Source organism: Globicephala melas, chromosome 7, assembly GCF_963455315.2.
Source record: "Globicephala melas chromosome 7, mGloMel1.2, whole genome shotgun sequence".
NCBI classification, from domain to species: domain Eukaryota; kingdom Metazoa; phylum Chordata; class Mammalia; order Artiodactyla; family Delphinidae; genus Globicephala; species Globicephala melas.
Genome location: NC_083320.1, coordinates 62,939,312 through 62,963,819, shown reverse-complemented (window position 1 = coordinate 62,963,819; position 24,508 = coordinate 62,939,312). Strand labels below are relative to the sequence as shown.

The following is a 24,508-nucleotide window of genomic DNA, read 5'->3' as shown; positions in this document are numbered from 1 at the left end:
TTGCCATTTTTCTCCTGGTTCCTGGCAACAGACTCCCAGTCTTTCTGATCCTTATGTCTTCCTTTTCTAGAGTCTCCATACTGCTGTCAGAGTGACTGGTCTGAAATGCGCATCTGAATATCACAAATATGCTTAAAATCCTACGTGGGAGAAGACCCCTGCGTGGCTCCAATTACCTTTGGGTTAAAGTTAAAACTTGGCACCTAAGGCTTCCCATGTCTCGTGTCTGAGTATCTCTTCAGCCTCAACTGTAATATAAAGTCCCACGCAAACTGTGTACTCAAAGCACTCTTCTGAATACACCAACACACTCTCTTATGCACAGATAATTAGTCTGTGCCCTTGAAGCATCAGCAAGAGTGACCGTCTCTTGCCATCATTTTCTGGCATTCTCCCCTTCCCCAACCAAGCTGAGCAGGGTATGTCTTTAGAGTTCCCATCACATTTCTGTAAAGACCTCTTTCATATAACCTATCACAATGTAATATAACCTTCCTTCATCACACTGAGCTCCTTGAAAGAAGGGATTGGAGTTTATTTGTCTTTGTGTCCCTCAGAGTGCCTGGATCAAAGAGGGGGCTACATCAGACCTCACTGAATGACTGAAAGAACGAATAGGCATCAATGAATTATCGATCGTACAAGATGCTTCCGAGAGGCAAAAATGAAAGAAGCAGTGATTTTCAGGAGAACCATTTCAGAAGCATTGTGGGAGAAGCTGAATAAGGGGTTAAATAATTTGAGTAAGAGGACAACGGGAAGATTTTAAACAAGCACACAGAGGGCTGGTTGACTGAACCTAAGTTCTGAGTAAACCTGTTTATATACTGCGTGCCCTCAGTCTCAGGGATGAGCAACGGCTTTAAATAATTAGTTTATACTTCTGACTAGGTAATGCAAGCACATCATATAAAACTCTAAATGTGAAAAGGGAAATAGTAAAGCTCTTCCTCCTCTCCACACCCATCCCCCAGCTCCTAAGTTCCAGTTGCAGAAGGAATCAAGGTAAATAACCCTGTGGAGTGCTTTTGTTTTCTAAGATTCTATCTCCATAACCTGGCAATGATTTATAGCAAATGACTATAAATCGATGATTTATAACGTAGAAGTATAACCATGCTGAAAAAGGCAAATAAATCCTGGGTGGCACTTTATTTACATAAGCAAAAATGCCAAACTCATACTGTGCCCTGGAGACAAGCAACCCTCTGCTTGACATTCCAGAGTGCATTTTAATTGGAATCTGTAAGTTTGGTCCTAGATGAGCTTAGGAAAATGTAAGTAATAGCACATGAATATTAACATAGGTGATCCAATGAAGATATAATGTAATTCAGACTAATCTGCATTTGTAAAATATTTTTCTTAGGCTTTTTGGGGGGGAAGTCAAGCCATAGATCATGGCTGTAGGATGACTTGATAATTAAGTTTTCATTTCCTAGGGCTTATTGGGGAAGAGTAAATTTACACTAATTTGTTTTATGCAAATTCATCTATTTGATTTCTCCTTTATTCTCCATTAGCACCTGGAGATTTTAAATTAATGTATATGAAACTTGGACACGCACAACAATGAAAATTCAGCCCTAGCACGCTGAATACAGGTTTGTATTTATAAAGTAAGTTAATTGTGACCATTTGGACTTTAATTTAAAAATTAGGTAATTTTTATGAAGTAGAAAGTGGTAAAAAAAAAAAACCTATTCTGTGCAATTTTAAAAACCACAAGACAATTAGTACAAACTGAGCGTAAACAGTTACTTCAGATGCTACAAATTAGGCTGGCTATTAACAATAACGATATCCGGGTGCCCGCCTCCCTACCCTTCCTCCACTCCTGCTATAGTTTAAAACACTCATTAGTGCTTCTAAATTAGACAGATTTTTTTTTTTTTTCTCATCCTCAGGCTTTGGGCATAGGTACGTTTTTTTTTTTTTAATGTATGCATTAAGGCAAGGCTTTAGAAATGTTTCTTCCAGGTTTGGAGAGATATGGAAATTAAGGAAACTAATCACTGCAGCAACCAGAGACTAAAAATAAAACGTTGTTTAGTCAGAATGAGATTGCTTCTATAGTTCCCTCTGAGGGTGATTGGTGGAAGTGATGTCATGTCTTGTAAACACTGTCCGTGGCTCTCACGTGCTTAGAATGGCTGCAGAGATGGTACTGGTCCTCTGTCAGCTCAAACAGTCCAGGGAGCGGGGGCTTCGTCCAGGATTCAGGAAGCAGGATGCGTGAAGGCACAGTGAGGATGTGGCACGCTGGTGGCCAGCCTCTCTGCCTGACCCTCTAACCCCTGGAGCCCAGCAACCTGACCAAGCACTCCTGCTTACTCTTTCATCAGAAACAGAGGCCAGCAGCCCCAAGCCCAGATGCTGTCCCTTTATATTCTTCTTGCTGTAGATATGGTAAAAATTATCTCAGATGTTCTTGGCACACTTTGCAGAACTTGGCTTATTTTAGACTCCAGCTTTCTTAAATTTATTCTTAGCATTAGGCCACCCTTTGATTTTATCCTTGGTCCCAAGACTTTTCTTATCTCCTATGTATATATTTTTAACCAACTATTCTCCAAGAAAGTTCTCTAAGTGGCCCCTTGGGATTCTTCTGATTCCTTCTCAGTTTCCTGCTTGTCAAGGCCATTTTTAATCAGAGCAGTGGAGTCTCCCAAGGGCATTGGGCCCATTTCCCATTTTAGAGTTCCTGCTCGGTCATACTTATCTTTGCTCTCAGTGTTTTGAACTCTGCTTCCCAAGAGCTGAGGATATAGGCCTACCCATAAGCAACATTCTCCATCTTGTGGATGGAGAGGAACTAGCTACCGGGGCCACTTTCTCAGAGTTGAATTCAATTAAGTGAAAACAATTATTTATTGGACATTTACTTTGCTCCACATACTTTATATAAAGAGTTCACTGAGTAGAGTGGGAGGCAGACTATGAAAAGAATAATCGCGACACAATGGAGTAAATGAATCAAAAGAAGGGCAAGCCATGGATAACAATAGTACAAAGGCAAGAGTGTACTGTGTCTGGGGAAAATGACACAAGCTGGACTTTGGAGATAAACGAAAGCCCACGAAGGCCACGTAAAGGTAGAAGGAATTCTAGGTAGAAGGAACCAGCATTACGCAAAGTCCTGAAGATATGAACTAACAAGGCCTGCTGTCACCATTTCACTTATTAGTTCTAACTTTTTAAAAGATTAAAGTTAGCATAATTGTCATCCTTTTAAAAAAGCGTTATTTGTCTTGTTTGTTTTCTAAAGCAATACATGTTTGTTTCAAACGTTAAAATTATATAGAAATGTATGACCTAGAAAGGAGGAGTCCTCCACAGTCCCATCCTTCAGAGATATAGTATTGTCTGCCTGGTGTATATCTGCCTGGATATTTTTTCTTATGTAGGTACCAAACTACACTCATACTCATTCTTTTGCAGCCTGTTTCTAAGTATATACAACTAAATATTTTATATTCTATCCTCATTGTTTGGATCTGTTTTTTCCCAACATCCAGGTTGAGTGGCAGTGCAGCATAGTTATGAAACACGGAAGCACTGGAATTAGATGAATCCCAGTTCTCTCACTCCTAACTATGTGACCTTAGGTAAGTCACTTAACCATCTTGTGCCTCAGTTTTCCTATGTGTATTATAAGGATCTATACGGATCTATCTCAAATGATTGCTATGATGATTTTAAAAGTTAATATTTGCAAAGCACTTAGAATATCTTTACAAATATTACATATTGGCACATGGTAAGTCCTCTAAACTTGAGCCCATATTACCATAAGTTATTTAAGCAGGTCCCTACTGATGGATGTTTGCGCCATTTCCAATTCTTTGCATGCTTTGGCTACTAAAGAAACTTCAAGGCAAGTTTTGAACTGCCCTTAACCTCTGTTACATTTGGGGTCCTTCTTACTAACTTACTGGCGCCAACATCCGCTTACAGACACTCAGCAGATGTGTCCTCTTTGGCGGAACGTCCTCTTTGGCGGAAGCACACGAAGGGGTGGGTGCAGCAGATGTGTCCTCTTTGGCGGAACGTCCTCTTTGGCGGAAGCACACGAAGGGGTGGGTGAGTGGGATGCCGGAGAGTGTGTTGCAGATCAGTCCGCTGCAGGTTTTCTTTCTGCAGAGAGGCCATGCCAGCAGGCAAATGCTGAGCACACACAGGGAAAGAAAGCAGGAAGACGAGGATCCGAATGATCGGACGGTAGGTCAAGCTGGAGGCCTGGACTGGAAAGAAGCCAGAGAATGAGTGCAAGCCGGGAACATATGGCCAGAGACAAACCTGAAGTGAGAGAACTCAAAAGGATGCCTTGGGCACCAGCCTTTTGAAAGAAGTATAGTATACGTTCTTAGAGATGCTTCACTATATATAGTTCTCATCAACCTGTAGATACAAACGAGGTGATGTTAATATCAATTCCAGAACTATAAGCTCTATCCCCTTTTGCGCACACAGGAACTCACTTTCCTCCTCCCAGTCTCCCTGGGCCATTTCTGGGAGTCAGAGATTGGGGATTCTCATATGCTCAAGGACAAACCTCCTTGCCAAGGTGCCTCACCAGCCACAGCCTCAGGTGCTGCAGTCACCTTGGAGAACCTGCTCTGCTACTTCGTCCCCACCCCTACCCTCCACAGCGGGGGAGGTGTGCATGGCAGAGTATGTGTAAGGTGGGATGCGGGGTCAGAGGGGAGAATGACCCTATCTCCAAATCTGTGTCTAGAGTCTGTCGTGAACTTAGCTCCCCTCATTTCTCTCCCTGACCTCAATCTGCTGAAGTTCCAGACAAGTCGCCTGAGGCTGAATTGAAGAAAGGGAAAGGCTGACATACTTCAGCCATCCCCCTCCGGTGTCCTATCTGCTTTATCTCTCGAGTCACTGAAGAACAAATATTAACTGACGACTGCAGTGGGTTGAATGTAAAAGAAATCCCAATTCTCTGCCCCTTTCTGTGTGTGTGCCCTTTGCAATGAGACACTCAGCTCTTCCCGTTAAGGACTGGAATCTCCCACAGCCCCTTGAATTTGGGCTGGCCTGCGACTGGCTTTGGTCAGCTGAATGAGGCCGAGGTGATGGTGTGTCGGTTCCACGCCTGCACCTCGAGAGGCCTGAGCACTTCCATTCACTCTCTTGGTTCCTCAACACGCCCTAGAACAGCCTGGCTTAGATTTCAGGCTGAGGAAGGCTCGCCTCAGCTCGGAGCCAGCCACCCGACCAGCAGACCCCAGAAGAGCTGCCCTGCCAAGATCAAGAGACATTTGTAGATGACCTGCTTTCGCAAGAGTAGGGCCAGGGAGACCCAACGAATCACCCAACTAAACCACACACTTGCGAACTAAATAGAGTCATGTGAAGCCACTGGGTTTTCTGTTTATTACACAGCATTACTGTGACAAGAGGTGACTGATACAGCCCTCTTTCTAACCTCCAAAATCAAGGTTTTGTTGCAGATTCCAACACCCTACTGAGAAGCTCAACAAATAGCCAAACTCTGATTCTCAGTATGAATTCAGCCAGGACACCCTGCTGCCTGTACAACGGTCTGTGGAAGGAATACTGTAGTAAGATGGAGATGCTTTAATTTCTCCAGGAGGACAAAGGGAAAGCTAGTTAGCCTGCTGGGAGAGACACACATGAGGAGTATGGGCGTGAGCATGTCCTACCAACCTCCCAGAGGGCCACAGAGACCACGGTAAGCTTGGTGTCATGGCATTTCTTGTGGGGTTGGCAAGGGAGGCCAGTCTCCCCATTCTGAACTGAGTTGGGCCTGATCTGAGACCAAGCGCAGCAGGAATTGGGGGAAGACACGGAGCTGCCCCAGGCCCTGGATCCAAGGCACCAGCCAAGTCTATCTACCATCTCTGAAGGCAAGGAAGCCCTCCAGTGGGACATATCTGGAGTGACATATTACTAACCTCACTTTACAATCTGTCCATAGCTACGGCTCCACGTGGTAACCTACAGTGATAACGTTCCTTTGCAGAAGCTCAGGGGAGAACCTTGTTAAGTGTGTGAATGGTGATCCCCGACTAAGGACCCCTCCCTCAGATTACAGGGCAAGTCCTCCTCCCTCATTTTCTCTCCCTCTTCCTGTGTTATTTCCAGGGACTGTGAATGGAACCTGCACATCAAGGGCAAATGGGTGGAGTCTGAGTCACCTGGGCAGCTCTGGAGTGTTCCCCTGGGCTGTGTGGATGGAGCTCCTTCTGGGCTGGGGAACTGTCTGCCGGCAGAGCAAAGCTGCCCACAGACCAGCTCTCACAAGGCAACCGGCCATTGGCTGGAAATCTCAGGATTGACCCCTGGGCCACAGGTGCAGAGAAAGCAATAAAAAATAAGTTGCTGATGGCTGATTTCCGGTTCTGTTTATCCTTTTGAGTGATTTTTAAACATGAGGTTGACATAGAAAAATCCTCCTTGACTTGATAGCTTAGCCTCTTGGTCCTCTTGGGACAGGAGTGAGGGTTCTGTTGTGTTAGGCCCCTCGAGGGAGTTAATGTATGCCTGCTCCCTGATAGCCTTTTCTGGACATTTTCCACTATAGTCGTGGTTATATAGGGGTGGTCTTAGTTGTTTGGTACCCTGGCCCTGGGGTGATTTGGGGCAGGGGGACTATTGGCTTGGTGTGTGAGAGGTAGATAAGGGAAGTGATTGGGGGTCTGAGCTCTGGAGGGTTGGATCGCATATCAAAGCCATGCTTATAAGCTAGTTGTCTACTATCTCTAGGAATTAGCTAACCCTGGAAGGAGCAGTCCCTCCTCCCCAACCCAAAAGACCGCACTGTGTCACAACAACTGAAAATACAGAAAATAAAAACAAGATGCATATGGCAAGCTGAGAGAATCCCTCTACTCTCAGCCCTGAGTGACTGAGTTACCAGGAATGCTTTATAACCTCTGGGATTTCTTTCAAGGCCAGGCAGTTCAGGACACAGTATTCTGACCCCCTAAGTATTTACAGGAGTCATTCTCACCATCTCACTCCAGCTCTCTTGACCCGGAGCCATTCTTTGCTTTTTCAGAAAACAAACAGGATTAAAGTCCAGGGCTGGGACTTCCTCCTTGGGGTGTTTGACAAGGACTGACGTACTCTAGGCCCTTTGAATCCCGGAAGCCCAGGACACACCCAACCTTTGGTGCAGCATCCTGTATGCCGGAGCATAGCTAAAAGGACTGAAGCAAACATCTCACCATGAGGGACCCACTGACAGATTGTTCGGTGAGTAGTAGTGGTTTGCCTGTGTGTGAGAGGGCGGCTGAAGAGTAGATTTATGTATTAATGGATTTGAACTTAAGAAATTTGGGACACTCAGAAGCCAAACATGTTTAGATATTGGCACTGGTACAAAAGTCTGTGGTTTTTCTTTGGTTCAATTTAAAACAGAGCTCTTTCTAGCAAATGACAGGGCAGGTAATTGTCATCTTTTATTCTCACATGCTTGAAAAAACTTTGAGTGTATGTAGCATTATATTTGCATGCAGATGGTGGCTGTTTGGGAAACATTCTTCAAATGTATGCCAGTGGTGCCAATATCGTACATACTGTAGACACACAAATGTGCAGAATATCTGCAGCTAGTTTGGGGCTCCGGGAATGAAGTCAGGATGCAAGGGTTTTGCGTATTTTCCCACATCATTTAGAGCCCAGAACTGCAAGGGCCGAGGGAGGAAGTACAGGCTCCGCGCTCTGTCCGCCCTGCGGTGGTCCTCGGACACGTTTACCAGCGTGTTTGTTTCAATCCTGGGAGCGTACCAAAAATAGAAGGGTGGTCAAGTTGTGAGGTCGTTAGCCGCAAGAGCAGAGATGTAATTTAGGAAATGAGGAGCAATTAAAATGGAGGGGGGAGGAAATAAAGTAATCAAAGATTGTCAGTGTGTTATCCCAAGAAATGGTGCCAAAAAACTAAAACTGGTGACATCAGAAGCAAGGGGTTGCATTCATCCTTCAAGTATTTTATTAAAAACAAAAAAAAAACGTGGAGAAGCAGATAAACAGGGGCTGCCATAAACCCATAAAGAAAAAGATCAACAGAGAATTATTGGTTTCGTTTGTGGTTATTCAGTGGATGTGGAAAGCACAGGCTTAGCAAAGATGAAACTGTATCCACCATCCCGCAGAATGAGTTCGGGAATCAGACGAGCTAAATGAGATAAAGTCACGGTGGCTAGTGATATTAATAATGACAGCGTAGTAGCAGCCTCTGCCTACTTTTACTTTTTAAAAACACAGTAGTCTCAGAGGCAAAAAATATACAAATCAATTTTCACTGCAAAGTAAAGGAGCTGTTACAGTGGGGGATTCCTGGACTGAATGTCAATATTATGACATAGTCTGAGTGTGTTTCGTGTTTGGTAATTGCAATCATTGTTGCTTTTGTTGTGGTCATCCACTTACAATGCTTGGTGTCAGTTTATTTATGTCTTGTCTTGTAAAAAAAAAAAAAAAGTCTGCCTGCCGCAACTAAGACCTGGTGCAACCTAAATAAATAAATCTTTTTAAAAATCGTAAAAAAAAAAAAACACACACACTAGTCACATGTGTCTAAGGTAAAAAGAAATTCCAACAATATGGTTGTAGACAGATTTTAAGGGCGAAACCTCCTCCATTTGATTTCCTCCACCCCAATCTTATCTCTATTGGTAAGCTAACAGATAACTTTTCAAAAAGTCTTTTCTCATTTATGTATTTGTTTATTTTTCACTCCTTGCATTTGCTCCCTTACCAAAATGTTGACTCCTCTCCTTTCTCCTGATAGGTTAGCGGTAATGTTTTTGTATAGGGTGGGTGAGTGGGACGGGGATGGGATAAGTGGAAGCAAAACCTTGGCACCAACGGTCACCAAAGAAGAAATCAAGACCAAGGGAAGAGTGAGATAGTGGAGAGGAAAACTGAAGCCAGGATAAGTTAAAACAAAAACAGAAACTAAAAACCAAAAGCTTAATATCCCTTTCTAAGGCTGACTTCAGACATGGACCTAGGAGAAATACTTCCTTTGAGCAGCTCCCAAGACAACGCATCACCATATCTCTACGTCAGCTTAATGCTCCCTCCCTGACATGTGGAGCCCTTTTTCCTGTGCTTAACTATTGCCCCAAGGACTCCTGTCCTTGTCCCCAAACTTGAAAGTCATCTTTCTGGGCCCACTGCCACCAAACGTAGTCGAGAGCAGGAGGATATTCCTTCAGCCAGGGTTTCTGAATCCTCTGAAGTCACAGAATCTTTATTTATTTGCAATTGTTTCATCTTCAGCAAGTGTTCAAGTTGATTTCCTGGTGCAGTCCTAGTTTGCGCTTGGGCAACAAGGCTGTGTGAAGATGAGGCTGCAATTTGGCAACAGAATAAAACAAGGGAGTGGACTGCAAAAGAATGCTTCATGAAACAGGTAGTTTCATGAAGAAACCAAAAAGAACGCAAAGCTTTAACTTTCTGCAAAATATTCCATTTCATGAGTCCCTAGGGTTACACGGAACACAACTAATTCATCAAGCCTTAGCTTAGCTACAGTTCTTAACTTGGTCTACCCCAGCGGATCCACATATGGAAACAGTGGTTTGTGTGACCTTCGATGGGAAAAGCATGACCTATTTATTTGTGTTAGTTTCTAACTGCAATTTAGAATTTCCTCCAATTTTGGATATAAGCAACAAGCCCTAGTACAACTGCAGCATCTGTGACTTTGTATATTTTTATATAACATTACATTTGTTTACAGATATCTAGAAATACTATTTACTCACACTCAGTGTGACTTAGAAATTTGGGTAAATCTTAAGACTCATTATTTAGTATGTTAATTAAAAAGCATATAAAATATGATTTAAAATTATATTTTATAAAACACATATCAATGTAATTAGTTTCCTTTATAATCCTGTTATTTTGTTTTATGCATTTGAAAATATTTTTCTGAGTAAAATACGTCTCACCAGACTCCAGAAAAAATTTAAAAACCTCTTCTTTTATGTCATGCTCCAATGAGTAAGATAAGCTGATAGCTGGGCCATTCTACCTCAAAGAACTGGGTTAGTGTCTATGCACAAATTATCAGTCACCAGGGTAGCACACAAGATTGCTTGAATGCTGTGTAGGACTTTTAACTAATCTCGAGAAAGTCAGAACTTATTTGAAGGAGATTTTTTAAAGTTCTCTTTTTGAAAAAGACAAGAATTGGCTCTGGGCCCTGATGCCTTAATGCCTGTGAGCTTAGCTTCTAATCCTCAAAATATGCCAAAGGAAATCATTTACAAATCCATGTGCAAGGAAACAGGATCAGATCATCTCCAAATGAAATAATCTAATCATTAAAAAAAAAAAAATAGCACCTTCCTAAGAAACAACGCCATAGAAATCAAGGGCAAATAATTAACTATAAGCAAGGTTTTCCTTTTACTCACTCCTTCAGTATCCAGGTAGGGAGCTGTCAAAGCAGGCTTCCCTGGGTCCACATAGTCAGCCTCTTCTCTTAACTTCATCAGCTGTCGAAACAGTACTGTGGGGCTGCTCCTTCAGCCTGGTTCAGACGCCAACCCGAGCATCCCATTTCAGTGGCTCAGCCTGGGTCTGAAGATATTAACTGGCACTAATATAAAAGATGCTGGGGCACTGGTCCATGGCTCCTGAGGGGTTCTGGGACACTGCAGAGATAAGGAAGCAGCTTGGGTCTGGCTTGGATGCCGGCCCACAGCATCCCCAGTGTGCATCTGTGAGATGTGTGATGTACCATTTCACATTTTGTGGGCCTCTGTTTCCTCATCTGTAAAGTAAGAGGGGGAGAGGATGAAGTAGACTATGTTCTTTAATGTATCTCACAATCTATGACAGCCTGCCATGGAGATTCTAAATATTACCTAGGTGCCTAATAAATACAATTTCTTAGTTTACAAAAGCAGTACTTAGAAATAGTACACCACATGAAATCAGTAGCACAGGGCCTGGCATGTGAAAGGCATCCAACAAAAGCTTATTTGATTAACATTAAGTAGAATATCATGGTTTGTTTAACACTATGAGGGTCATCATTACTCCCTGCCCACCAAAAAAAAAAAAAGCAAACTTTTCATACTTGCACCTAGAATGAAAATGGATTTTTCTAGAGTAATTGAATTTAACCTTCTTAATCATTCAGATCATGGAAAGTCAGAAAGAGCAGCTAGGCCAAGGTTGATAAAGTGAATTTTTTGTTGTTCACAAGACCTCTGTCTAATCATTTCATGTGCCAATTGCCTAGGTTACTAAGTTTTTTCGTAACGATAATATTTATCTGACAGAATTTGCTTATAAGTGCTGGGCAGAAGCATTTTCTTAATGGCAGAATGGGACATCTCTGTGTACATTAGTTATCTACCTGAAGGGATTTTTAGATTCTCAGAAAGATCCCACATATTTCTCCACCAGCCTGCAATCCCTTTATCAGGGAACAAAAAAACATGTCGTTTTTTCCTAGTACTTAATGACGTTATGGAAAAGCAGCATGTCAGTATAAATTCAAATGGAGATGTAAGATCAACAGTAGGTTCTTTCCTGGAATGAATATTTGTTAGGGGGTGGGGTATTCAAAAGCTCAATAAGTGGGAAAAAAACCAGGAAAAATTCATCTTCCACGACTCTGAGTAGAGCAAAGCCTTCTGTGCTGGTTGATGACATTGGCGAGCGATCTGCCCTGCTCATAATACTGAAAGGTAATACCACTCTGAGTACACTTAGTGTGATTATACTGATTAGCTATTTATAAATATATTTATTTCTAATAGATTCTCTAGTTGATTTGCTCACTTAACATTTCTAATCACAGTTCTGTCTCTAACTAATGAGGTTATCTTTTGCTGTTACGGCCTTAACTATAAAATAAGAGGATTGGACTTTAGTGGTTTCCAAACTGTGCTGCATGGAATCCCTTCAGAGCCCCTGTGCTGGGTGAGAGTGGGGTGGGGAAGAAAGATGGGAGAGGAGAAGGAGAGCCAAAGCCAAGGTCAAGAGACTTCATCCCCTCAAAGCAGATAAGTTCTAAGATTTTCTGATTACACACACACACACACACACACACACACACACACACACACTGGATGAGATGGTCTCTGGGGTCTGCTTTGATGTTTATGCAAGTCTGCTTTTGCAAGACAGCTTTTGTCTTCAAGTCTGAGTAGATGGCACAAGATGAAAGGTACAGAATCATTGCATCAAAAAAGGGGTTATGCTGAAATAATGGAACCATTCTTAGTCACTCTTTTATTTATTGATATCACCTTTACCTCAGTCTGGATCAGGGTTTGTCATGGAGTGTCCAGTACATTATATGTAGAGTCAACGATAAAGATTCTCCCCATTGCTGTAATAAGCAGAACGTCCCACTCTTATCTGATCATTGAGTTAACAACAACATAATGTATCGAAGAACTTCCTGACTTGTGTGTACCTGGGCACAGGCCCAGGGGTCTGGGGGATGAGTTACAGGGGGGGTGTAGCTGGGGGGCTGAGCTCATGGGCCAGTTGCCTCTACCTTGAACAAATTTGTCCATTTACCACATTGTTTCAGTACAAATATCATTTTCCATGTATATCATGATGTGAAAAAATTAGGAAGTTAGAAAGTACTAGCCTATTAAATGACAGGAAAATCCTTCCAAAATCCAAAACTGGGAGCCCCAGGGGCAACTGATGCCATAAGATGTGCTTCTTGCTTAAAAAAGATTCTTGCTTAAAAAAGTTGAATCTGAATACCTTAGGGAAAGACAGGTGGTCTCCATACTGCCACAGCTCACCCACTCTCCTCTAAAAGCAACCGAGTTTTGAATCATTGGTTTATAAACTTTCCAGGCTTTCTGGCTTCCTAGAACTAGTCCTGTGGAGATAGTATTTTAAGAATGTGTCTTGGAGAGTTTTGATGGCTTGATAAGTTCGGGAAATGCAGTAGCCCCTGCAGCCCCAGGACAGGGAAAAATTCTCAACTAGTTCTGCTCATTTCCACTTTGTTTAGGAGCAAGTTTTCCCCTACCTTCCTCATCCTCATACATGGTATCTGAGGCACCCTATTCTTTCCCCAGGACTATTGGATGCAAATCGCCTCTTCTGGTGATGGTGGGCTGATGGGGGTCCGCGTCCTAAGACAGCTCATCTCAGAGTCCCTTCCCTCCCCTCCTAGTTTTCCTGATGGGAGTTTCTTCTCTCTGCTGCTCGGAAGGCATCCTTCCATCCAACTCTCTGCTTTATCTTCTCCCAGCCCCAGCCTTAAGTGTTTGAGAACAGAAAAATTCACTTTGCAAGCATGTATCCAAATCTTTCTCTCCTGCACGTGGCCCCCTGATGTTTTTGTTTGGTCTTTGTTTCTGTTTTGGTGTAAGCTGGAGAGAGAAACAGGTAAGACACTATTTTAAAAGATAGCTTAATAGTGTGTAATACTGTGAGATATTTCTAAGTAAATAAGAATGCTACAGGACCTATAAAGAAAACCATAAAATTTTATTGAACATGAAATAAGATTTGAACAAATGAAAAGACTTACTATGCCCGTGAGTGGGAAGTCTAAATACCATAAAAAAGTTAATTTCCTCAAATTGAGATATATAGATGTAATGCGATTCCACTTAGGATCTCAACAGGGATTTTTTAAATTGTAATTAGATAAATGTTGATACAGAAGAACAAATGTGCAAAAATAGTCAAAGAAATTATTAAAAGGAAAAATTGTATTTAAAAAGAGCAGAAGCAAAGTGTCAATATCTCTGTAACTTTGGTAGTGAGAATATAATGTGTATCATAATTATTGTTTGTATCATTCTTATTTATAAAACATAAAAATGTTTCATAATTTAAAATAAAAAGTTAAAAGACTGTGTATGAGTTAGAACTATGTTTACCTGCATATTTAGAAAACCCAAAATAAAAGTGGCTTTTAAAAAAGCCTACTGTTATATTTCTCTCATACATAAACTAAGTCCAAAAGTAGAGAGTTGGGGGCTTCTGTGGTGGCCCCCAGGGCATCAGGGACCCAGGCTCCTTCTCGCTTTCTGATCTAAGATCTTAGCATGTGGCATCCATCCTCAAGATCACCTTACGGCATCAGCTGTCATTTTAAGTCCAGGTTTCAGGAGAAAGGAGGAAGGAATTTTCACTAAAACCCAACACAAAACTTTCACCCATACCTCTTTGGGAAGCATTTAGTCACATGGCTACTACAGCTACGGGTGAGAGGGGCTGAGAAATGACTTTATTCCAAGGGCATGTGCCTGCCCAACATGTCTGTATTTTCTTCTCTTGATACCTACGTGTGTTTTATTGGATGTTATTTGGTGTTATGGGAAGAAAATGAAAGCCTTAAGGGACAATTTAGTGAAAGTGTTTAGGTAACAAAGGAATAAACAAAAAAACTAAACAATTTAAAAATGCTTACCAAACTCTTCCATTGTACTTGTAAGGGGAGGAAGGAGGCCTGAAAGTATCACATCATTCATAGATGACAACTTATGTTTGTGGAAATAAAAATGAGAAAGCTTGGTTGCCCAATAGTGATTTTACTCTCATGGCTTAGAGGAGAATCATTTCTTCATGACGGAGGCTGCACTTGGATTGCACTACAGGTATGTTTTGCTTGCTTGGCAAAGAGTTGAAAATTTTGTGAATTGTTTGCTGCAAAATTTTAAAAGTTATGTTTCAGATACCAATCCTCATTTCAGCTTTTTTGCACAAAAAAACCTGGTCCATGATCCAGAGTTGTTGTGGCAGCTGTCTCTCCAGTTCACTGTCCCCGCCCTGCGCCTCCCTCATCCAGGTGCCTATAGGCACCGAATTTTTGCAAACCTTGCTTTAGGAGTTAACAATGTCCTTCTAAAGAGCTTTGCCCTCTCACAGTTGTTTTTGTGTCCCAGCCAGTTTCAGTGAAGCTGTTTGCTCCTATTGTGTGTCTACCAAATCCTGTCATGGCTTTCTGTGTTAAATTCAGGGGAAAGTTAAACTACTGCATAAAGAGGAAAAGATTTGGTATCTATAGGATTATGCTTCTACGTCCTAGGTATTGGTTGGTTCCACCCCTGAAGGTAGGGACCTGGCTTAGGTCATTTCTTTAGGTCTTTCTACCTCTGTGCCCTATGTCCTCTTTGCTACTCTGCTAGCTGCTTACTCCAGGTGCTATAGCTGAAAGGTTGCCTCAGCTCTGAGGATTCATATAATGGGAACATGCCTGCCCTATAGTAGGTGCTCAGGAAGTGTGAGTTTCCCTCCCTTTCCCCTTCTCAACAAGTGACCAGCACCATGCCCGAGACATTGGAGGGCTGGAAGAGGCTGGCTCATTGTATGAACAAAGAGCCACCACACGGCACTCAGTCTACGCAGAAGTTGCGTCCTCTTGTGTACAATCTTATTTTGAAAAATGTGATGGGATATCGCATCTCCCAGATGGAGACGTTGAGACAGTGTGTTTGAGACTTGATCACCTCACTCATCCACTCTGTGTCAGGGGAGCAGCAGAATCAATTTTCACTTGCCCTCTCCACCTGGGCACTTAAAATCTATTGTCATCAATGTCTAGCCTTACCAATACAATTTTCGGAATAACATTGTGGAGTTCGAAGTCACATGACAAAATCTTTTGACTGATTTTTGTGTCTACAGGCTAAATTCATATATAGATACATTTATAAGGTTTGGTTCAACCAAAATGTTCAACTCATTATTATAACATTCTTATTACTAGAGTTAAATGAGACATAGAGGGTCCTTGGAGAAATTTTATTACCAAATTATTCACTTACATTTTCTATCTCAGCCAAGAAGTATTCACTTTAATGGTTCAGGGTTTGTCATGAGGTCCAGGGATAGTATTTTGGAATTTGTGGGGAATATGCAGTGTATTTCAGAATGTACTTTTAGCCTTCCTGGGAATAATAGGGGTGACAGGAATCCAAATGCACCCCACTGTTGAACTGTTTGCATTTGGCCTAGGAAGAGACAGGTAGACCAGCTTTATTTTTAAAAAGTTCTCCAGGATCTTTCACATCCACGCAGAAGAGACTTCATCTTTATTTTAAGAACTCACCCAAAAGGTGTGCATTCTGTAACTGCGTGATCATTTACAATGACAGTCATCATTACAGCACTGTTCTGAATTTATAGGAGTTCCGTCTTTGGAAGTGCTCATAAACCTTCTGTGCATCTTTTTCAGTATAATAAAGTATACAAGAACCTAAAGGAGTTTTCTCAAAATGGAGAAGATTTCTGCAAGCAGATCACATCCATTCTTCAGCAAAGGTACAAAATGCATGTTTGCACGAAGCAGTTCTTCCTCTTTAGTTGCAGCAAGCGATATAAGTGGAGGAGTGATTACAGCTGTCCTACTTTCCAGAACACAGCGTTATATTTTGGTACTTGAGAAATTGCTTTGAAGAGTGATTCTCTGTTATTGCACATTTATCATTGGGGCACCATAAGAATCAGGAAACAGGGCTTCCCTGGTGGTGCAGTGGTTGGGAGTCCGCCTGCCGATGCAGGGGACACGGGTTCGTGCCCCGGTCCGGGAAGATCCCACATGCCGCGGAGCGGCTGGGCCCGTGAGCCATGGCGTCCAGAGCCTGTGCTCCGCAACGGGAGAGGCCACAAGTGTGAGAGGCCCGCGTACCGCAAAAAAAAAGAAAAAAGAAAAAAAAAGAATCAGGAAACAACAGGACGTAATTCTGCTTGGGAAGGCTCAGCCAGGTCCCTTCTGATCACTGCCCTCTCCTGGGGCCCACCATTGTACCGATGTGTACTCTACCATTAGTGCGCTCCTCACACAGATGGCAATTATTCGTTTACATTTCTGTCTCCCTAGCGAGGGTAGTGGCTGTGTCTTACTCATCTTTGTACACTGAGCTCTTAGAGTCTGGCCTTTTGACTTCTTCAGTGTCTGTTGAATGAATGCATGGATGAATGAAAAGTCACCTTTTCCAGTATCATCTTCTCTCTCTTTTTTTGTTATTTGCTTTTTCTTTAACATCATTATTGGAGTATAATTGCTTTACAATGGTGTGTTAGTTTCTGCCTTATAACAAAGCGAATCAGCTATAGATATACATATATCCCCAACACTATCATCTTCTCCTAATACTAGATACGATCACGTGTAAAGCTGTTCACTGTGGTGAAATGAACACACTGAACTCAGTTAAGAAAGTTACAAAAACTCCTGCTTAAAATTAGAGTCCACGAGGACTGAATGGGGCCATCAAGGGTGCTTAGGCCATTTCCCTATGTCCAGACAGCTCTGTAATAAACAACTCCAAAGAGACCTGCAAAAAAAGATTGTTTATTCTTTCAAGGGAACCCATTTCAAATTTAAAATATTGCATGTGTACCATAAGGACAAAGATGCCTGAGTTGATTGCATCCTGTATCAGTAGGTCAAGAGCAAGGGAGAACATTAGCTTTATCAGGACTGATGAATGAGGCCAAGGAAAGATACAGGAGAGTTCAAATGTGCTTTTTTTAAAAAAAAATTATATTTATTTAACGAATGCTTGTAAAGAATTTGGATTACCTTTTGTTTTAATATTTATTTATTTATTTATCTGCGCTGGGGCTTAGTTTCAGGCATGCAGGATCTTCATTGCCCGGTGTGGGATCTTCGTTGCGTTGTGCAGGATCTTTAGTTGTGGCATGTGAGATCTAGTTCCCTGACCAGGGATCGAACCCAGGCCCCCTGCATTGGGAGCGTGGAGTCTTAACTGCTAGACCACCAGGGAAGTCCCCAAATGTGCTTTTTTATTCGCGGTACACGGGCCTTCCACTGCTGTGGCCAATTGTGGCCCGCGTACCGGAAAAAAAAAAAATGCATTCAGTAAATCCTTGTAGATTGAATGAATAAATAAATGAAAGATAGTTAAGGGTTTATTTTCTTATTATTACATCTACATTATTAGAACAGGGTCTTTACTATTGTTGTATATTAACAATTCCAGACACCTTGCTTAAGAATCCATTGGAATGTGGTTCTTCTAACACTTCTGTATTAGCTTGTGGCTACAAGGGACTGCATCCCAATTAAGCTTCGAGACCAGATAATGGTTTATTTCCAATCTCAGCTGCCTTCTTGCATTTGTTCTAATTGGTGGTGATAGAAAAGTGTTGGTATTGAAACACCATTTTGCCTGGAAATTCTGCAATTCATGGTATTGCTTAGCTTCTTTTATCCAATTAGTTTCTCCAGTTTCTTTTTTTATAGTAGTAACTCAGATTTAGCCAGAAACACACAGCAGCTCCTAAGATGCCTAATGTCAAAGTCATCAGGTTCATTTCAACACAATCACAGATCAGATTCAAAAAGACAAAGGCACATTTCCAGAAACGATTTAAGTGTTTGGTTCCCTGCACCCTCACAGCTAAGGTTTAAACAGACTTTGATGGGGAAAGTCAATTTTTTCTCTCTAAGGAAACTTAAGGTCAGGTTTTCAAATGGCAAGTACCACAACTCTGGACATAAATTTTTTTTTTAATTAAAAAATAGAAGAAAAGAAAAGAAAAAAACAAAGAAGGAAATTTAGTTGGTCATTATTCCATCTACAATTCATTGCAGATGCTGTCAATGAAAGATAAATGATTAAAATGAAATCTTTGTTAAATTCTTACCTTTTCTAGTCTACCCATAGCCTGAGTGATCTTAATTCCCATAACTTAAGCTCTTTTTTTTGCATATTGATGACTCCCATATATACATTACTAGGCAGTATGTCTTATCTATACTTCAAACCATATATCCAACAGTCTATTGGACACTTCCAGCTGGACGTTCCATGAAACCACAAAGGCAGCCTATCCAAAACAGAGTTGATCGGCTTTTCCCAAAAGCTGGTACTCCTTCTGGATTTTTAACCATGATTACTGGTACCTCTGCCCACCCAATCAAGCCCAGTACCTCAGAGCCACCCATGACCCCTTCTGTCTCAACTCATGACCAAGTCTGTATATTTCTCTCTTCCAAACACCTCTTATTCCTATAGCTTTCTTTTCATTTCATGGCCTCTGCCATTGTTCTGACAGAACTCTTAACCCGTCCTCCTGCCTGGGGTACTACCTTGCAGCTGTGCAGTTTGTACACTGCACAAAATCACCTGGCTGATGGGCAGAGTGAAGGCAGACATCTAATCCACTCTCAACCCTCGAGTCTGGTACATGGGCTCAGAGCTCTGTCCCTTCAGAGGATCTCCTTTTTCTAGTCCAAGCAAGTTGCCTCAACTAGGGAGCATCTAATACATCTTCTACTCTGTGGCCAGGACCCTGTTTAAGACCCTTCAAAGACTCCAATGACCTTTAGTATAAAATTCAGCCTTTGTAGTATTTCATAAAAGGAACTTTGAGATCTGGGCCCTGCCTTCCTATCCAGCTTGTCTCTCTCCATCTCTGCATGACCCCACATCTCTCCATCTTACCTACAGTCACTGCTTACAGAACCACTTGCAATCACCCCCCATGGCTCCCTGCCATCCCTCCCACCCGCCTCCATGGGTCCCTGCGTTTGTACCTGCTGTATCCACTGCCCGGTAGACACTTCTTCACCTTCATTGCCAGCCTCCACTCAATGCATTCTTCAAGATTCAGTCATCCCACCCTGGTGGGCCTTCAAGTCAAGATTCCAGTCCCCAGTGTCAAAAGAGTGCTCCTCAGAGATGTACAGAACCAGTGCTTACCTCTGCTATCACTCTACTGCCTACACTGTTACTTTCTGTTGACTTGTCTGTCTCCTCCACTCCTTGAGGGTCTTTGTATCCCACGTGACTAGCACAGAGCAGGCATTCAATAGATGTTCACTGAGGGAATGAATGCATTCGTGTATGAGCGACTCTGTGCCTCAGGCACTCATAACTTTTAAGAAGTTTAAGTTAGGCTCTTTACAAGGAGCAATAAATGAGTGTGTCAAAGAAATTTACTTACATCGTGTATAGAATGTTATTTTGAACAAAAGCTAGAAAAGAATAATAAAATCACAGAAGAGACCATTTATCCAGCACCATCTAGAGATCAAGCACTGCGTTAGATGTGTCGATCCTTGGTCTCTTTTACTTAAATTCTCAGAACCCAATGCAGTGTGCGAATACTCTCATCCACCCCTGATTTACAGATAGGGGTATGGAGAAGGTGATACATTTTGACTTCTACCCAGCTCTACCCAGGCTTGTTGTAAGGGCATCTTCCGAGTGGGCAGGCACTTTGGGGCACTGCTGTGGGAGTCCCAGCACACTCAGGGTCCTGGCCCATCTCCCTTCACAGAGGGTTTTCTATGGGAAGGGATACCAGCGGTCATCAAGCTCAGTGGCTTTCAAACCTGGTAACACAGGGGTCTGTGGGGAGCTCTCAAGGGCCACTTCAGGGGGTAGGATGAAATTAAATGGGCAGGGCTCAGAGCCCTTGTCCCACTTATTCAGAACATAATATCTATATGATATGGTGGGATGCTGTATAAAATTTTGTTTTCCAGCTAAAAAGTTTAAAAACCCGCTCTTCTTGTCCATTTTACCTGACTTCCCCCATGACAACACTCCTTCCCACCCCACATAAACTCACTCAGTTCAGGAATTAACAGACACAGAGGATCTGAAATGCTACACCTACCTTAGCTGTGCCTTCCCTGGGCCGGAAGTGAGCAGTGACTCAGTGGAACTCCCAGACTGGCCCAAGACAGGGCGACCTCCAGGTCTCATCCTCCCATTTCTCCTTTTTTATACTGCCGTCAGGAGCCAGAATTAAGGCAATGAGTAATGACGAAGTGGGCGTTGTGGGCTAGCCAGAGAACCTAACCACTCAAGAAACAGAGCTGCTGTGTAAAAATGTCTTTCAGATTGTTAATAACTAACTTTTAAACACAAGCCTATTTGTATGAGCTTGTGACTCTTTCAAAAGGCAAACTGATAAAGCTTGGGTGGAAAATGTCAGCATACCAGGCCCCAAGAAGCTGTTGCTGATAGAAAGTAGAAGGGCAGAGACGGGGGTGTGAAACTGCAAAGATTTTCAGATTACTAAAATTTCTTCTTAATTCGTAGTAAAGGGAGGGCTCAGTCACCTGCTGTTTTCAAGCTTAAGAGAGCCTTAGTTCAATTTTAATTAATTCCTCATAGACACAGGGCCCAGCTACAGTGTTCGTTTTCTATCACTTTTTATCTTTTTAATTTTCTTAGAGCACGGTACTCTAAAATTTATTACCTGGTCACTTATAGTCTTACAGTTTAATTTGTGGTCTGTCTAAAATATTGAATCTGATATTTTCTATCTCTCCTTTCTTTCAAAAATATAAATATAATTTATTTTCAAATCTAAGACAAATGTTAGTCTTTGACTTATTGGTCGGTCTTCATTATTACTAATGAAAATTTATTGACCTGCCTCCACATGCTGGGAGGAAATTAGAATATAAATGGATTAAAAGTCAGTGCATGCCATTTCCCTGGTTAGGGATCTTTAAGACTCACCGGAATATTCTGAGATTGAGTTACCCATCCAAAGAAATATATATCATCAATTTCACATGTGCCAAGACAATTGCTTGGAGAATCTCAACTCCTATTAGATGTAGTAGCTGTAGGGCTAGAACATTAAGCTCAATGTTCTTATAAACTCTTTTCTGATTATTTTAATGAGGGGAAAAATTTCCATGTCTCAGTTTGAGATTAGCTCTGCCTTTCTTCACTTCTTTTGCATGTGGTGCTTTTTAGGCCAGAAACCATGATAAAACAGCTCCCTTAGAAGAAACCAGGGTGCTTGGAGGTACAAATTGCCACCTCTGCCTTGGGAAAAGGTGTCCCTTTTGAACTCTGTCCTTTCACTTCTGTTTAGCAGGAGTTCTGAAAGGCTATCTATTCTGCTTCATTAGACCCTAAGCACGGATAAGCCACATGGCAGTGTTTGTTCCAACTTACAAAAGTGACAGCTTTCTCCACGCTTGCCAGTTGGAACGTGGCTTCTTAGAGCGATTTCCTCTGGGGAGGAATTTACCCATTAACCTGTGCTAAGATAAAGGCCATTCAGGGTCAGAGGCCAGAGAGTTTTTCAGTTGTAGGCAAACTCACCAGAAAAGAAGCCGAGTGACGGGTTCCACTCCTCACGTATCCAAACTCATCCTCCCGACTTTATCATTTCATTTCTTTCTGATGTGTGGGGTAATCTGCTGAGGATTCTGAAATGGTTATTAGGGTTGAAAATGCAAGAGAAAATGATTGCAGCCTGTTTTGCTTGGTTGATTCTAAAGCTGGTTTTAAATATGAAATATATAATATTTGTATATTAGGGTCACTGATATAGTTTTGAAGGCGGAGTTGAAGGGTACAATCATGCTGCTCAGAGAGGCCGTGTCTGGTCTCAGAGGGCTACCTTGGTGACGTTTGATATCAGAGCCCCCTCTTCCCCACTTTTCTAGACCCTCAACACGTCCAGGAACTGCAAAGATGCTCTTGGAAGAGGCCCCGGGAAGCTCGTTCTGTCTACACAGAGGCTGCTGTGGATCCCGTTTCTAGCTGCTAAGCCGTCAGAGTTGTGGTGATTCAGAACACCGCAATTAAAGGCAAAGGGAGAGGCGGTGTCAATTTTAAAAAGCACTTGCCTTTGATTCCCCCGCAATTCTCCTTCTCCAGCTGCTTCCCCACAGTTTCAGAGGCAGGAGAGTGGAGTGCTGGGCAGGCAGGTTCTTGAGCCAGACAAGGGTTTGAATCCCAGAGGTCACTTCTCCATGAATGACCTCGGAAAAGTTGCTGACTAAACTCCGTGCCTTGGTGTTCCCCTCCATGAAATGGGTAGAGTAAGTGTGCCTTCCTGTTAGGAGGTATTGCAGGTTAAATGACGAAATGTACTTAAAACATTCAGAATGGTGCCTGGCACATTGTCTACAATAAATGTTGGATGTCACTAGTTTGTGTGTAGACAGAACACACAAGGTCAAGCATCAGCAACATGTCACAAAGGTGATGGGAGCACATTTGTTGGGAGAGAGAGCACAGTTTGGACACGAACTTCATGGGCAGGACTACAAGAATTTTTAAGCTGTATACCAACCTGTAAAACTACACATGCTCTTACTGCTCTGAAGCAAGAAATGCTCTGTGGTAATTGCCTCTCTCTTTTTTTTTCTTTTTTCTTCTTTTTTTACATCTTTATTGGAGTATAATTGCTTTACAATAGTGTGTTAGTTTCTGCTTTATAACAAAGTGAATCAGTTATACATATGTTCCCATATCTCTTCCCTCTTGCGTCTCCCTCCCTCCCACCCTCCCTATCCCACCCATCCAGACGGTCACAAAGCACCTAGCTGATCTCCCTGTGCTATGCGGCTGCTTCCCAATAGCTATCTACCTTACGTTTGGTAGTGTATATATGTCGATGCCTCTCTCTCGCTTTGTCACAGCTCACCCTTCCCCCTCCCCATATCCTCAAGTCCGTTCTCTAGTAGGTCTGTGTCTTTATTCCTGTCTTACCCCTAGGTTCTTCATGACATTTTTTTTTCTTAAATTCCATATATATGTGTTAGCATACGGTATTTGTCTTTCTCTTTCTGACTTACTTCACTCTGTATGACAGACTCTAGGTCTATCCACCTCATTACAAATAGCTCAATTTCGTTTCGTTTTATGGCTGAGTATTCCATTGTGGAATGGAATGTACAATGGAATACAATATTCCATTGTATATATGTGCCACATCTTCTTTATCCATTCATCCGATGATGGGCACTTAGGTTGTTTCCATCTCCGGGCTATTGTAAATAGAGCTGCAATGAATATTTTGGTACATGACTCTTTTTGAATTATGGTTTTCTCAGGGTATATGCCCAGTAGTGGGATTGCTGGGTCATATGGTAGTTCTATTTGTAGTTTTTTAAGGAACATCCATACTGTTCTCCATAGTGGCTGTACCAATTCACATTCCCACCAGCAGTGCAAGAGTGTTCCCTTTTCTCCACACCCTCTCCAGCATTTATTGTTACTAGATTTTTTGATGATGGCCATTCTGACTGGTGTGAGATGATATCTCATTGTAGTTTTGATTTGCATTTCTCTAATGATTAATGATGTTGAGCATTCTTTCATGTGTTTGTTGGCAGTCTGTATATCTTCTTTGGAGAAATGTCTATTTAGGTCTTCTGACCATTTTTGGATTGGGTTTTTGTTTTTTTGATATTGAGCTGCATGAGCTGCTTATAAATTTTGGAGATTAATCCTTTGTCAGTTGCTTCATTTGCAAATATTTTCTGCCATTCTGAGGGTTGTCTTTTGGTCTTGTTTATGGTTTCCTTTGCTGTGCAAAAGCTTTGAAGTTTCATTAGGTCCCATTTGTTTATTTTTGTTTTTATTTCCATTTCTCTAGGAGGTGGGTCAAAAAGGATCTTGCTGTGATTTATGTCATAGAGTGTCCTGCCTATGTTTTCCTCTAAGAGTTTGGTAGTTTCTGGCCTTACATTTAGGTCTTTAATCTATTTTGAGCTTATTTTTGTGTATGGTGTTAGGGAGTGATCTAATCTCATACTTTTACATGTACCTGTCCAGTTTTC

The 24,508-nt window shown here is 42.0% G+C and overlaps 1 protein-coding gene across 9 annotated transcripts in view; it reads left to right on the top strand.

Annotated features, from left to right (window-relative positions):
* The first annotated feature begins 6,211 nt into the window (after window positions 1-6,211).
* Window positions 6,212-24,508, top strand: part of NOSTRIN (nitric oxide synthase trafficking) — a 70,516-nt gene continuing 52,219 nt past the window's right edge. For 6 of the 9 annotated variants that reach the window (XR_009564611.1, XR_009564610.1, XM_060302290.1 and 3 more), the window contains exons 1-3: window positions 7,182-7,233; window positions 14,427-14,588; window positions 16,169-16,254. Coding sequence is in view for 6 of the 9 variants with exons in the window: in XM_060302290.1 (XP_060158273.1) it covers window positions 14,475-14,588; window positions 16,169-16,254 (200 nt within the window). In the remaining 3 variants the exon portion in view is untranslated. Of the gene's footprint in view, window positions 6,329-7,036; window positions 7,234-14,426; window positions 14,589-16,168; window positions 16,255-24,508 lie in introns of those variants that run through there. The other 3 variants (XM_030852494.2, XM_030852490.2, XM_060302292.1) reach the window with 2 other exon arrangements.